This window comes from Fundulus heteroclitus, chromosome 19, assembly GCF_011125445.2.
Source record: "Fundulus heteroclitus isolate FHET01 chromosome 19, MU-UCD_Fhet_4.1, whole genome shotgun sequence".
Classification (NCBI taxonomy): Eukaryota; Metazoa; Chordata; class Actinopteri; order Cyprinodontiformes; family Fundulidae; genus Fundulus; species Fundulus heteroclitus.
In genome coordinates this window covers 30,213,994-30,231,050 of record NC_046379.1, presented here as the reverse complement: position 1 = coordinate 30,231,050, position 17,057 = coordinate 30,213,994, and the positions used below count along the sequence as shown (strand labels likewise).

The window sequence follows — 17,057 nt, the reverse complement described above, 5'->3', positions numbered from 1 at the left end:
CATAACATTGCATAATTATTATCATTAAAGGAAGCAAAAAAGTAAAAAAGAGATATAGACATTCTTACAAAAAAAAAAATATTTACATTGTTTTTAGTATCTAAAAGAAAATAAAATCTAAAGTCTCAAAGTGCTTGTAATTTGCTAAATGAAAAAGTGCATGCACTTTGACGATGAGAGTGACACACTTCCAGCTACTGTAGTGGATGTGCAATTACACTTTCTTCTAATACGGCCAAAAAAAAATGATGTTCCCGGGGCCTGGGAACATGGCACCATGCACCCCAAGGGGATACGCTCCACTATTTGAGAAACACTGCCCTAAACCTTGCCTCTCATTTGCAGTGAGGAGCCAATTTCCAAATGCAATCAGACCTTTGACTGCACACATAATGCCATAATCCTGCTTAACTCAGGATTCCAATATACTATCATAATAATTATACTTATTCTCATTTTAATAGTTGTGTCTGGAACGAAATAAGAGCAGGCTCCGTTTGCGACTGACGTATTTTTTATTCAACATCCTGACTTGTCATAAAGATTTAAAGTTCTCCACAAAATGTGTGGTGACAGACTTCCTCCTCGACGTGTTGGAGGCATATTCACTGCATTACAACGATCAGCATTAAAGATAGGTTTGGCGATTTTTCAGGACGTTTCCCAAAGTCCACCTTTTGAATTGCTGCACATGCACAAGACCGTCTCACCTTGATCTTCCACTCTTCAGAGAGATCACGTGAAAAAATATCCCAAGTCTTATTTCATTTCACTGAGTTCTCATAAACATGAGCATGGTTTGCTTCTTGTGGCTCTGACATGTTCAAAATCTACAGTGAGAGCAGCAGAGCTACAATGAACGGCTAACCGCTAACCTAGCCACTATGCTAAACGGATACATAAACACTAGAACTGTGCATGCGTAGCCAGCAAGCGGAAAATAAGAAGGAATGTGCACGCACACTTACGTGAGTGTGTCACAATGATTGGCATGTGGGACAACCAATAGATAAGGCAATTTTTAGATTAGATTAGATTCAACTTTATTGTCATTACACAGGTACAGGTACAAGGCAACGAAATGCGGTTTAGGTCTAACCAGACCAGATAAACAATGGTTCCATAGTACAGGACATGGATATGTACTGAATAAATATAGAGATGAATACTATTATAAACAGAATTTTACTGATAGATTTGTCCTATGAATATAATTTATAGGTTACTAGTATTGTGAACAAAATTTACAGCTGGATATGTACCGAATATAATATACAGGTGGATATTACTATAAATAGAGTTTTTACAGATATGTATATATAGATAACTAGTATTGTGAACTAAATTTACAGCTGGTTATGTACCGAATATAATATACAGGCAGGGCAGTCAAACTTTTTTACAGTAGCAGGCCACACACTATCAGGTAGGAGGGTGCACTTATATAAAACAGATCAGATTAGGTGAGGTCTATTCATCTGCTTATTATTCACAGTTCTGTTCAAAAAACGATCATAACATTTCTTCACAAACAAAGTCAAATTTTTTATGATAAAAATACAGGGTTGCAATTTGAAATTGAATTTACATGTTGAATTTATTTCAGTAAAATTGCTCTATCGAAATCTCTTATCTCAGTTAAATTTCACTTGCACTCATCACACACACAATATCATATCATCGGCGAGGATTTTAGAGACAAACACAAAATGCATCCCCTGAAAAACTTTGATAATTTGCTGCTGTAATATTATATTATATTATATGTAATAATATAGATTTTTCAGAATAAAAAGCTAACATTTGTGCATAATCAAAAAATATCAGAAATACAATTATAGAGCATTCAGTGTTGTAAGAAAGCCCACGCTGTTTCTGGATAAATACATTACTGTATGAGTTAAGTTCTATTCCGTTTTATGCCTCTTTCCTTGTAAGTTTGAAATGTCCCATGCTCCTGAATGCACCATAGCTTTCTGACGCTCGCAAAGGCATCACACTGGTCTATGAACGCGGTGCTGTGTAGATGCACGTTTGATCTTCCGCTTAAGAAAAAGCTTTTCAGTTTCAAAACTCACGTCGGTTCTCACTGTTTGTTGTTGTGTGTGAATGACGAGAGACCACAACAAATAAATTAGCCGTACCTCGGATAAAAACTTTGGATTTAATGTTGTTCATAACACCCGTAATTTTGTAAACGAATCTGCCAAATACACACAGTTTTTTTCCCACAAGAGGTTTAATAAACATTTTGATATCATTCATTTAAGAACAAGTAACTGCGTTGGTCACATTTTAATCCGTTTTCTTCGTCGATATTCAGTTGTACAGAGCGAGACCCGCTCCCGGGTTGGAACAAGGAACCCAATCACTCGTTAACGTTGCTCTCAGTAGAGACAGATGCAAAGGTGAATTTTGGGATGTATAATCGGGGAAATGTAGGCGGCGGCAAGAGCTGCTATAGACGGCGATTTGCCGCCGTTGACCGGCTACTTTTGACTGCCCTGTACAGGTGGATAGTACTATAAATAAAGTTTTACACATATGTACAATAGCATAATATACAGATGATTGTTATTATAACAGTTTACATGTACTATGAATGTATGTACAGATGGCTATTACTATAGGCAGAATTGTGAGCATGATATACAGGTAGCTGTTATTATAAAATGAATAGATAAAGTTTGGACAGAGGCTAATGGCAATTCCACCGGAACTTGAGGAACTAAGAAAGGTGATTATATAATGTTTATGGATAACAGCAGGAACCAAACTCTGACGAATCCATGCTCTTCGGATCAAACAACAAGGTTTGATTAGAGTTTTTGCAGGCCTGCAGTTCCCACAAAGAGTGTTTTTTAACCTCCTTTTTGTGAATACATAATGTATGTAGTTGGAAGGATGATTTCACCCAGTATAACAGGAATGCCAGCTATAGCTTTAAGCTATAATCTATCTTATGCAGCGGCTGGACAGCAGCATTTAAATTTGATTGAACATTGTAGAACAAAATGTGTATGAGCACACACAATCTGAATTTTCAGACAGTTTCTTTAATGAGTCATTCTCAACAAATATCCCTCGAGTATTCTCTGTGACTATCTGACAGCTCTATTGCTATGGTTATTTGGACAGGTCACTTTTGGGTGTTTTTAATGTTTTGCATAGGCAGCCCTAGGCACATGTGCAGCTGCGTCCAATTCCACGTAAATTAGGATTTATTGAGAAAACGCATGCGATGATCTGTCTGTGCACTGTTTCGTACATTAGATTTTTGTTTTTGTGCTGCAAGTTTCAGGCTGCCCAGTTTTTTATACATGAGCCCCCTGGAGCCATGTATTCGCCATTAAGTAGGGTTGGCTACTTTTTGGTAGGCTATGTCTCTTTTTTCTTCATTTCCTTGACGTTTAATTTCCCTAACTGTTGCCACTTTTGGTAAATCTTTAGTAAATTTTTTTTTCTTGGATCATTTTTGTGTTCTTTGTCTTGAAAGTCTGGAGGTTACAATGACACAGCAGAATACCTGGAACAAGCTGAGGGTTTGAGTCCAGTGCAGCATGTACTGTTCAAAGTGGGACTTTGGTGAGGATGACTGAGACCAGATGAACATTTGTCTTGGTTGGACCGGCCAGCAGGTAGCAGTGAATAATTGTATGCCTTTTCAGTAGTTTTGCAGTGATCTGTAAGAAAGGAAGGATGAAAGATGACCTTAATTGAGGTAAAGTTGATCTTCTGTGTAAAGATGTCCCCTGTCCCTGAAACGTTCAGGGACAGGGGACACTGGAAGCTGTTTCTGTGTCCATCCATCCATCCACCTCATGCAGTACAAGGCAGCAGATGTATGCATTTCCCTGCTGCCAGTCTGTCTTTCTGTATAAAGACTCTGGCTCTGGCGTATGTGGCCACCATTCAGGGCTTAGACGCCAGGAAAACCAAAGCTTCCTCGGCATGAAATGCCTGATGTTCACAAGCTGAACAGCTCCACCTCTACGCTTCTGTCCCTCTGTCTACACACAGTTAGGCACACAGAGAGGAACTGTGCCTTAAGTCCAAGACTGGAAAAACTGTAACTGCAGCAAAAATCATTTTTACATGTAAAGATGTAAATATTAACTCTGTCACTGAAAACACCCAGAAAAAACAGTGATTTGCCCCAGAAACCTGCAGCGACACTCTGCAACACACAGTAAGAAGACAGAATTCAGACAGTCTCTGCTTATTTTATTATTTGATGAGTGATACAGATATTTGGATCAGTCCTTAAAATATCCAAGACAATCTTGCATGTACAGGGGTAGAAACATTATTTAAATTATTATTTTTTATAATGATTTAGGATCATTTACCCTTTCTCGCAGATTTCTTTAAAGCATCAACTGTGGGTGGGGGACGGAGGGACGGGGGCTAAAACGATGCCACGGAGGCGTGCCCCTCTTCCAAGCCTTTTTAGCTCTGTCGAATCAATATAGCGGGCAAAAGTAATTTGTGTAGGGAGGAGCCTAGTAGGCCCCCCCCCCCATTTGATATTTAGCAAACAAACTTTTGATATTTAGCAAAAAGTGAAGTAACTTTGCTAAATGACCTACGAAAAAAGTAGTTTAGTCTGTATTAATCTCAAACATTAAGAAAAAAAATACACTGTATGTAAATATTTGGTTTCAGCTAGAGATCTGATGAAGATAATCTTGAACAAACTCAGAAAAGTGTTGCTTCTGATGATGATTATGTGAAGCATTTCAGTAATGCTCAGCTAAAGTTAGAACATTCCTCTCTGTTTAGATGTGGCTATATGAGAAGTTTTAGTAAATTCTGCCTAGTCAAATTCTCTAGAATGCTTTTTGGTGCGTAATAATGTGATTACTAGTGTTTTAGACATTTGTTCCTGTCCTTTACACAGACAGACAGGATCTGTAGTAGCCAATACTCTTTCTTACTATAAATGTCTAAAAGGTGAAAACCATTAGACTGTTATTTTTATTTTTAGCCATGCATACTGGCTCTGGACAGCTCAGTGGAAATGTGGTTAATATAAATCCACTGGCAGTAGATCAACAAACAGTACAGAGAGCTAGGTGTATTCAGGAACTCCAATACAGAGCACAGGGGATTGTGGGATGCATTCTACAACATATAGACACGGTTTATGCTGCAAAAGTCCAAAAAAAGAGAGCCAGACATATAGCCACAGATTCTACCCACCCTGGCATTGAACTGTTTGTCCCACTTCCATTGGGTAAATGATTCAGGACCATTAAATAAAAAACTAATAGACTTCAAAACAGCTTCTTTCCAGAAGTTTTGAGGAATATCGCCCCCTGCTGAAACTCAATAAACTACCAGCTCAGTTTCTGGTTATATGTTAGAATCACTCTTGTGGTTCCTAATGATCTTGACCAGATGAGAATTATTCACACTGTCTCTCACATGCAAATGTTTATTCACACTCTTCAGTTCTGTTTGGACATCCATGCTAATTTTTATTCATTGCACGGTACTTTACTGTGTGTCTGAGTGTATCAAACGACAGAGAATTTGGGTGATATACTCATGCAATTGCAAAGTAATGTATATCGTGTATAAAAGGCCTTATCTGACTTTTTGTTTTGGAAATTTGTCTATTAGATGCTAAGGACTATTGACACACCTTAAGCTTCTCATGGAGTGTTGTTGGTCAGTGCAATACACTGATTTAAAAAAAGTTGGAAGGCTTATGTCTTGTGTGTGCATGTAATTTGTGTAATTTATATGCACTATGAGCTGGTGCCCGTTTCATCAAAATGTCATTATGGTAACACGTAATGAAAATAAAGATTCTTGATTCTTGATAAGAATGCCTTGATCCAAATGGACCCCAGTCTCTACTTTTCATTGTCTCCCTCCATTCCATCACATCCAGGTGTTCAACGAACATCCAGCTTTCAGGTTAGCCAGTGATGGCTGCCTACGCTCTCTAGCTGTGGAGTTTCAGACCATCCATTGTGCACCAGGAGACCTGATCTACCATGCCGGTGAGAGCGTCGACACCCTCTGCTTTGTGGTGTCAGGGTCACTTGAGGTCATCCAGGACGACGAGGTGATTGCCATCCTTGGTACGTAGTCTAATCGTGGTCTGAGAAAGCTCAATGACGTGCGGAAGAAAAAAATCATTGCATCTGTTTTATAATGATTAAAAAGCTTGATTCAAAGGCATTTTACAAACTGTTTGGTGCCATGAAGTGTCAACAACTTTAACTTCCATTGCTCGATAAGGAGGTAAATATTTCGCCTTTGAAAGGTTATAAACATCACCCAGGATTTTTCTCATCTTTTACAAAAACAATATATAAACTTACTTTCCTCCATAGTGTGGATTACATTTTTTAATGGAAGAACAAGCTTTATTTATACTTTTTATGGAAAATTAACACTCAGGTTCTTTGTAAATGTTTATAGCCTGCAAATCTTTACCCAACCATTATCACACCGCAGCACAACAAACCACTGCTACTGTAATTTAAACAGCTTTATGCACAGACTGTTAAAACTAGTTCTTGTTTTGATCATTTTGGCTTCCACGCCCCTTTGCATGACCAAATGTTTCCGCTCCGTGCACCTGGTATAATTTCTAACTACGCAGATAGTCCCGTGTCAAAAAAACATGCTGAATGAGAAAGAGCTCCTTCTGGCAGAGGTATGTAAATATAGCTATCTGTATGATTCGGCTCAAAAAGATTCCCATGATCAACAAATTGTTAACAAGTCCCATCACTCTTGGAAGAAAGTAAGACGCTTAAACGCTGGAAAGAACAGTGTTTTCTATTTCTACGTGTAGTGGGGTTTAGTGCGCTTGGCGTAGAAGCACAACGCTGCCCTCTAGAGTCTAAGAGAGTAGTGTTACTTCAGAGGATGAGCCGCACGGAGCATAAATCCTGCAGTGCACATCTTATTTTCCCATGGAACATACTTGCATAAAGAATAAAGCATCCTTAACCGCGCTAATTGCATCGCTGGACACATCACTGTTCCTGACCGCGTGTTTTGCATACGGATAATATATAAAATCCTCGCTCAGGCCGCCTCAACTGCGTTCAGTGTGAACGCACCATCAGTAACGGCAAGTTGAACATGTTAGTATTTTTTAGCAGATCAAGCTCTTTTGTTGAGAAGATTAAGTTGCACAATTACTTGTTCATGTACAGAATATAATGAGTACAAAGCATTGATCTTTTATCAGTTCATGTCCTTAGCTGGACAAAATGGAAAAACAGAAACAATTTATCTTTAGTTGAAGCAATATTTTGCAATCCTCCAAATCCTATTTTCAATAGTAACAGAGCTATTAGAAATTAAGCTTCATCTGATAACACCAGTGGAACCGTCTAATGCTGTAAGGACTTTTAGTGCTTCTATTAGTGAATAAAACTGTCACCAAACTGCAGCAAGACAAATGTCTGCCCCACTACACCATTCAGGATAATGACCTGACAGCGGCTACAGCAGCATCATCTGACTGTAATGCTTATTTCCTGCTGCACTGCAAGAAAAAGCAACATGATGTCAGTCTTCCACGCAGACAATTTCTATTTCTGCTGATGGTGGAGGCATGTTACAGCATTCAGCATCATCAACACATTTGTCATGATGTTGGCTATAACCTGGTGCTTAGGTGGACAAGAACATCTGTTCTTTTTTTCCACATAATTTGAAGCCAATAGGCCACATTGCAGCCAGCAGAGAGATAGAGCTGGTTTGTATCATCACATTGAGCAAACTGACAGATAGTAGAGACAAATTCACATTCTCCTGTATGATTCAATGGTTTGCCATTGTGTCTGTCAAATTACAAGGGTTTCCTGATGGGAAAATGAGATTGTGATTTTTCAATTAAATCATTTTCTACTCTTGATTAATGTTGGAGATACAATCTATTTAGTGATGCATTGAGAAGAAGAGATGGCTGATTCAGAAGCAGTTAAAAATCAAAATGATAACCTCTAATTTATAACCTCTTTTTGAAAATTGCTAAAAGCAGAATTTGTAGGCAGCTAAGTGCATCACCCAAAGAATTTATGGTGAACATAAAACTAAAGATAGCAACAAGTACAAAGTGCACCCTCTGTACTAAAAGGGAAATGATTTGGAACCACATCCAACCCAGTCTCCCTGAAAAACATTTAATATCCACGTTGGTCCACAGGGGGAGATGTAGTATTGTCACAATTGGGCTCTTCAATGCATGTCAGGCTTATGCTTTATTTGGCCTATTCATTCACATTGGCTTGCGACCAGGTCATGTGACTATCAAGTTTTCCCCAGTGAAATAAAGCATTGCTGCCATAGCTCCTGGATAAGTAAACATTTAAGCAAAACCACTGCATTTTTATGCATTTTTATTACATTTGTAGTGAGAAGTATGAAGTGCCACAGTGTGGGCGGGGAGGGTACATAACTCAGGTTTTATAGGGGCTTTTTTAAGGAGAGGCATCTTCTTTCTTGTGCCATTATATACACTGTTGCATGTTAACCAGAGGTTCTGATAAACAAAATATGATGTACAACATCAACTGGCAAGTTCAATTCAATTCAATTCAATTCAATTTTATTTATATAGCGCCAAATCATGAAACATATACAATGGAAATTAATCCCATGCTGTGAGTATCTAAGATACATAATTATTAAAGGAGAAGTCAGGTCAAAATCAGAATTCAAACTGCTGAAAGTACTTTAAATATACAATTATTACATACTGTTCAACAAATGCTAAGCTTTTTTTAATTAAGAGTAATTTTCATTTGAAGGTCTTTTTATGGGAGCTGCCATCTTGGTGAAGAACAGTACTGTCACCTCCCAGTTTGTGACGTCAGGTGGCGGGATCGACTGTAGAGCAAGTCCCAATGCCGTATATGTCCCCATGTAAATAAATACCTGCCAAAATATCTTTTTAACCACTTAAACAAAGATAGACATGGTATTAAGCATTTAAATTTAAATTAATACTAATTTTACATTTTAGAGACATGCAAAGACAACAAATAAGCATTAAAGTACAGTTTATGGGTTGGGTTCTGCAATGTTATAAGATGAGTATAAAACTCATCTTTAGAACCAATCTCTGCTCAAAATGGTGATCTGCACCGCCTAATCTACTTTCAGCAGTTATCATCAGTTATTGCAACCGTAAACTGCAGAAAATACGGTCAGAGCGGCTCTTTCTGAGTTTACTCTCTGCTGTCAGGATGAGCTGCAGCGCGTTATGAGGCGGAGGGATATTTCGGCATCACTTAGTTTAAAGCCCAAACAATCGACTTCACTTTCAGAAATAAGCCCAAAAAAAAAATGCAACCCGCAACTCGTGAAATTTACAAGCGACTTCAGAAAAAATAAGACCAAAGTCGTATAAAATAAGTGGGCTTCACAACAGTGAGCACTCTTTCCAAGTTCGTCGTATCCCTCCGCCGCTCTGATCGGGTAAACAAATGTTACGGCAAATTCTACATCATAAAAAAGAAAAATCTACTGAAAATCCTCACTCTCATGTCAGCTTGAAGACATCCTTTATCCAAATGTTGGCTACAGACGACGTGTTTTCTCTCTGGCCAGAAGTACGATGGCAAATCCTCCCTCTTCATGGTGGTAATCCAGCAAAACAGCCCATGGTGGTGATGAATCGGAAAGGTGAAGAAACTAATGTTTTTTCCACTTTTACCCGATGTATTGTTACATCCAACTGCCATGCACGTGAACATTGTTGCTTCAGCAATAGCTCTCACGAATTTCAATGGTGAAGTCCTCTGGAAATCCGAAATAATTGTTGTTGATCGCTGCTGTGTCCAACAGCTCCTACAGCTGCTGGACACAGCAGCTGTAGGAGCGCGCGGCTAACTGCCGTCGGCTCTCCGCTTTTCCACGTCACAGGATGTGATGTCAGGCGGCCATTACTGCCCATATTTGGGCAGTAATGGCCGCCCCCAAAAACAGTGATCCAGACGACAATTTATGTTTTTTCTTTCTTATTGATTAACGCTAAATTCATTAAATAACCACAAAAATATTAGTTTTAGGTATAGTTAATGATCCCCTGATTTTTCCTTGTTGACCGGACTTCCCCTTTAAAGGAATATATGAGTCACATATAGCCAAGGGTTTTGTCTTAACCCTACCCGGAGCCCTCAATGTCTAAATGCGAATGGAGCAGAGGAAGCCACAAGGGGTGAGGCCTACACAATCACCCCCCACCACCCCTCCAGATGTCTTACCCCCCCACCCCTCACCCCCAATTAATGCCCTACATATATATGTGTGTTGTGAGAATGCTATAAATGACAGTGTCTAAGATGTATAATAAAATTGGGGTAAGGAACATCACCAGACAACAGGGCTAGGAAATCCTCCCCTCTCCCCGGCAACGCCTCCATGCCCCAAGGTCCTACATGTGTGGCAGGGTGATGGAGCAGACAGAGTGAGGTGTCCGGGGATGGGGAGGAATGACTGGGGAGCAACAAGCCCTCCCAGGAAGCCATCTCCCCCACTGACTCCAATAGGTACCCTCGTTCCCAGAAAACCCACCCGGAGAGCGAGGCTCTGCTAGCCGCACCACCATACACCGCTGGGCCAGAGATAGGCAGCAGGGTCCGAGAGATAACCGCATTCCTCAAATCACGTCAAATTACTAAATTAAGAACAGGCAGTGCACCTGCATCGCAACCATCTTGTGGTCTGACAAGCTGTGTAGAGTGGTGAAGCAGACAGCTCTATCTAATATTGCATCAACAAATATAATGGTAACAACTAAACACTGCCGCTTCTCTGTCTGCCGGAGTGACTCTCGATATGGCCATCGTGACCATATGAAAGGAGTTATTTTCAATTCCCTTTCCTAAACCCTGAAAGAATGCTGAGAAATGCCATCGTTTGACAAGAGCTTGTAAGTGGGATGGCTTTATGTTCCTTTCATGTGGGTATATCTAGCAGCAAAAAATACACCAACAACCGGACAGCTGTGACGGACGGGGGATTTTTGGTTTCAACAGTCAGACACGCCACAATCTTATAATACAAAACCAATATTTTTTTCGGGAGACATCTACATATTACCACAGAGCCGTTTACTTTCTGAGAACAGGTTATTGACAGATCAATCGAGTTTAAATAGATGTGATTATCCATTAGCCAAACATCCTCAATCTGTTCAAACAACCCCGGGCTGATGTGCTAAATCTTAAATTTTAATCCATTAACTGAATGATAATGTAACGACCCTCTTCCTTTTCTCCGCTAACAAAAATAAAACATCTCTATTTTCTCATGTAGATGGCTGTAAACGACAGCGAACCATGTCCGCTCTGGGTTGCAGCCAGAACTGGCTGGGCCCAGCTCACATAATGCTGGAACGTGTTAGCTACCACGCAGCCCAACCATACTTCTATCTAGCAAAAGAAAACCTTACCATTCCACTAATACAGCTTCCTTTGCGCAAACTTTCAGGCCTCTGCATTTCAACCAACGTCTCAGTTGTTCGACGCTGTGCTTCACGATTGAAGCATGGATCCAGCTTTGATGTAATGTCCTTAAAAAGCCTAAGAATGAGGCTCAGTAGTGTGTGTGGCCTCCACGTTCCTGTATGACCTCCCTACAACGCCTGGACATGCTTCTGATGAGGTGGTGAATGGTGAGGGATCTCCTCCCAGACCTGGACTAATGCATCCACCAACTCCTGGACAGTCTGTGGTGCAACGTGGCGTTGGTGGATGGCGCGAGACATGATGTCCCAGATGTGCTAAATTGGATTCAGGTCTGAGGAACGTGCAGGCCGGTCCATAGCATCAGTGCTTTCGTCTTGCAGGATCTGCTGACACACTCCAGCCACATGAGTTCTAGCATTGTCTTGCATTAGCAGGAATCCAGGACCAACCACACCAGCATATGGTCTCACAATGGGTCTGAGGATCTCATCTCTGTACCTAATGGCAGTCAGACTACCTCTGGTGAGCACATGGAGGGCTGCCTCCTCACACCATTACTGACCCACTGCCAAAGCGGTCCTGCTGGAGGATGTTGCAGGCAGCAGAACGTTCTCCACAGCGTCTCCAGACTCTTTGTCTGTCATGTGTTCAGTGTCAACCTGCTTTCATCTGTGAAGATCACGGGGCACCAGTGGTGAATTTACCAATCTTGGTATTTTCTGGCAAATGCCTAAAGTCCTGCACGGTGTTGGGCTGTAAGCATAACTCCACCTGTGGACGTTGGCCCTCATTCCACCCTCATGGAGTCTGTTTCTGATCGTTTGAGCAGACACATGCACATTCGTGGCCTGCTGGAGGTCATGTTGCAGAGCTCTGGCAGTGCTCCTCTTCCTCTTTGCACAAAGGTTGCTGCCCTCCTACAGAGATTCTCTCTCTTTATGTATCTTTCCAGAACTAAAAGTAAATTTTTTTATTGATTCTATTTAGTTGATAGGTTGTAATAAACCCACTGTTGTTTTGTGTTTGTTTATAATGTTTTAGATATAATTACAGATGAATAAAAAATAAATAAAAAGACCATAACAGCTGATGTTGTGTCCCAGCCTCTTCTGGATTGGCTGTCAGCACCACACAGTACTGTGCTAACCACTGGAATGCTGACAGCATTGAGCACTGAGGTCAGGTCAGGTCATCTCCTTTATACTCTTCCTCGCACTGTAACGCATTTTTGGTCCAACTCGCTTTGATGACTGACCACCAGAGTTACTGCAGACTAACGCAGAATTCCCCTCACTGGGAATTGAGGTTTGGAATTGGGCAACAAAGTATGTTGTTTGTCCCCAGTATTAATGATTGCACCAGGAAGCATTTAATTTACAATGTGATCCAAGGAACTAGGAAATGAAAAATAGTATTCCTGCTGCTTGGAAGATGTTGAAATGCTCCCTCGAGATATGGGCAGACGCACACACGTACACACGAATGCCACACAGTCTTTGTAGCATATATTAAGAGCAGTCTGTGTCTATTCTGCCTGGGATTATGTCAGTTTTTGGACCGTGGGAACTACTTTTCATCACATCCTGTTTGAGTCAGTTGTGGAAAAATGCTGAGCTGACTCCTGTGGCAGGTTCGATCCAGCTTTGAGTTACTCATTAGTTCAGCTGTTAGATTTCCATGCCTGCTCCTGTCAGAGCTCGCTCCACAGCCTCTTCAGGAGAAAATCTGCTATAGGGCTATAACTATGTTATAACCTATTACAGATGAGGTGAATTTGAAATGACTTTGACTTCAGGTCAGTATGTTTTAGCAACACTTATGTTTAAAACATGTTTACTGGAATGTGTAAAACTGTGGAATTTGCTGGGATCATTCAAAGAAGCCTGGTAATTTACAATAAATGCAATACATTTATTGCTGATTTATGAAAAAATTTAATGATTTATCTTTTATTTGCAACATCACATCATGATTTAAAAATCCTCCCCATTTGTATTTAAATATCCCTCTTACTGACATCAAAGTCAAGAAAAATAATTTCACTACCTCTAGACAAGTTTAAATTTGTATTGAATTGAACTGGTGGTTCCTAAATTGTGTTCCTAAAAATAAACTGTGTTTTATGGAATCTGCATTCAGTCTGGGATATTCTAGTCATATTCTTGCAAGACTCATTTATCTCATTTAGTCTAGATGAAACAAAAGCAGTGAAATGGTCTAACACAACACTCAAATCCATCCAAGGATAAGAGCTAAATACTATCCAAGCAAGATAAGATTGTTTTCAATTCAAATATCTAGAATGTTCTTAAACTCTTCAGAGCTTTATTTTTATATGTGAGTCTGGAAAGTGTGATTTTTAAAAAGATATGTAGAAGTCCCGTAGTTAGCAAGACTTTCTGAATATAACTCTTTCTTACATCATAAGGACAAAAACCATGATGTCGCTTAGGAGATGTTTGTGAGATATTCCACTGATTCAGTTCCAATAAGGGATTAGTATGGGGAATGTAAGATGGCACATGATGTGTCAAAAGTCCAGGTGGCTGCAGGTGGTGTGAGACCAATGAGTGAAAGCAGACCCATTCACAGAGAATGTGTTCTGCATGTAGATTACTACATACAGAACACACCCTCAGTGAGCTTTTGGGCTCAAAAATAGAAAGAAAAGAAATTAACAAAGCACTTTACTTCATAGTTAAAATGACAGGCTAAAATAACAGGCTAAAATATCAATCCAAAACTGTGACATACTGAGTATTGCTTTGTTTGCCATCTCCTCTTACATTAGTTATGCCTGGAACTCATTTTTTTCAGAACAAAATGTATTTATAGTTAGTGGGAAAAAAGAAAAGAAAGTATTTCCTTACACATTCAAATATAAAACAGTTTTTCAAGGTTTTATTGTATTTAGATCCTTGACTGTTGACATCACACAGGATTCTAGGTAGCGGTCACCTTTTCTACATTTTCGGACAATAATTTGAGGGAGGATTTATCAAAGCAAATATTATAGCAGTTCTGCTTTTCTGAACTGCTATAATATTTGTCTGTGGTTAGTCTGTGGTTAGGACTGCTGGGGAGTTGAGGCAGCAGTCTTTTAGGAAACTCCTGAAGTTTTCACTGTCATTGATCTGATCCAGGACAGTGAAGAGTCTGTACACAGACAGGAAGTAGCTAGGCTAGTCTACTGAATGACACTGTGGCACTGTCTCAATACTCACACTAAACCCTACGCACTTCTATGATGTGTGCACTAAGTGAAAGTACACTTAAGGACTTGAGGTCAAAAGTTCCAAGCATGTAAATTATAGAGAATTGGGACAGTATGGGCCATCAACTTGCACCTCTATGTCATAACTGTGACACCAAACATTATGTATTTTTAATGCAATAACTTACTAAAATTGCAGCAAGCGATTGTTTTGAGGGGAAAAAGAGGATCAGACAGAATCACACTTGAAGATAAAACAAAGTCAATAAATAGATGTGTTAAAGAATACTTGGTGCTTTCAGACATTTTAAGTTGCAAATACAAACAAATTCAACAAAGCAGATAGAATAAAATCAAACCGGCTGCTAGTGTTTCAGTTTTATAAATAAATGTACCTACCATATTTGTTTTAAGAAACAAATATTAGTTATTAGTCATTTATTTAAAGTGGCAGTATGATTTTAGATCTTTTTACATTTTCACCTTGTAGCGCAAAACGTCACATGCACTGATTCGTAGGTAATACACTTCAGTGAAGTCCGCATCAATGTGGACTTCACTGAGGTGTGGATCAACGGCGCAAACAGGGCGGGGCTAAATACCATTCTAGAGAATCGGGACACACTATGCACTCACACCCTCAGCGGGGAATGCACATTCGAGGGGCACAAGGGTGGACGTGTAAGTATTGGGACAGAGCCAACGTCTACTGTGGAAGTGTTCCACAGTAGACACACCTCACCTTCACCCAGAACACAACAGAGAGTTCCTGGGGTGTATTCTACAAGCAGCAGATGCACAGAGGATTACATTTGAATATAAGATAGAATAAAAATATACACACATGTATATACCGTTCCTTGCTTGTACTGTATCAGACTGGAATCTTTCATATAACCTAAACTGTATCTATTAAGTCCTAATTTCCATTAACTCTGGTCCATGAAATGAGCTGAGCTTGTTGCACTTGGTCATGTAGAACCATCACTATGAAAGAAGGTACGATGAAGAGTATGATCCCCAATGACATAACTACTTTACATTAAATTCACCCTGCTTGTGTAGGCTTGTCTTTTTTTAATTCCTTTATTCTTACTTTTTCTTGCTTCTTTCTGTCATATAAAGACAAACATTGCAAGTATGTGGAATTCTAGACAGAACAAACATAAGAAATGTAAGAAAGCAGCGTGGAAAGGTAGGAATGAACCTAAATCTTTTGAGGCAGCCTTACGAACATTCACACTGAGGAGATGGAAATGAATTATATGAGTGGAAATGTATATCCTGCCCCATTAAAAAAACCATCACTTGTTTCTTCGAGTATCTCCGGTACATTTGTTTTTGCAATGACTGTCAGCTGTCCTTTCTGTGTTTGTTCCAAAAACCTTTGTAAGGTATCAATCTAGATTGTGAAAGTGCACCTTTAGAAATACATTAGACAATTTATAGAAAATTAGAGATTAGAAATTAGTCTTTTACTACATAAAAGGTTGTAGGAATATGTAGTAGGTTGTGGAAGCTTGTTTAAAATGCATTTGCTGCCCTTCTCCAACACACCTGAATCAAATGAAAGTCTTTTTACAAAGACTCTGCAGGGCTGAATGACTGAATTCAGACGTTTGATTCAGGTGTGTTGGAAAAGAGATGCTTCTAAAATTTGGACAGTAGCTCTCTGACCCAAGCAAATTTTTACAAATGCCAATAGACCCATTCTTTCACAAGACTTGTAGTGGATAATGAAGAAACAAATCAAATTATCTGGAAAAAAAATGTATTACGTATTACTGAAAGCAATAACAGCTGCTGTGTATGTGATGGAAACATCTGAATTTAATGATTTGGATGAGTGAAACAATACCTTAGGCAATATTTATATATGGAAATATAATTTCATATTAATGATATTTGTTTTTCCTTTTTAGGTCTCATATTTCTTTTTGGAAAAGTTATTATTGCAATATCAAAACTGAAAAAAGGGTGACTATAAGAGAAACTCCATCTAAAATTGAGTTTTTGCATTGTTTTATTTTTAAAAGTTTTTTAGACCTTGACTAACTATCTTTCCACTGTGTGCATCAAATATAAAAATACAGTTAACTGGTTTAAACTGTTTAAATCAAAGCTATACTGTGTGTAGACTTAAATAAATAGTTCAAGATTTTTCAAATGTGATTCTATGACAAGATTATAGGCAGTTAATAGCTTGTCTTCAGAAGATAAGTGTCCCTGGGGTTTGAATTTAATATAAACTGATTTGTTGGTTCCTAAGGTTAAAGCTAATAGCTTTTCAGAGAGGAGTTGAGAGCAAAAAGGACTTTTTATGTTCTTAAAGAACTCCAGCCTCTTAAACATTGTGTCAGCACAAAGGTGACATAATTTTACTTTACATGGTTGGA

General features: G+C 39.2%; 1 protein-coding gene across 1 annotated transcript in view; it reads left to right on the top strand.

Moving 5' to 3' along the window:
• The window catches only part of LOC105920730 (potassium voltage-gated channel subfamily H member 5), a 255,178-nt gene that overhangs the window by 197,988 nt on the left and 40,133 nt on the right, over positions 1-17,057 (top strand). Inside the window, exon 11 of the mRNA XM_036150520.1 lies at positions 5,900-6,092. Within this exon, the coding sequence (XP_036006413.1) occupies positions 5,900-6,092 (193 nt within the window). The remainder of the gene's footprint in view (positions 1-5,899; positions 6,093-17,057) is intronic.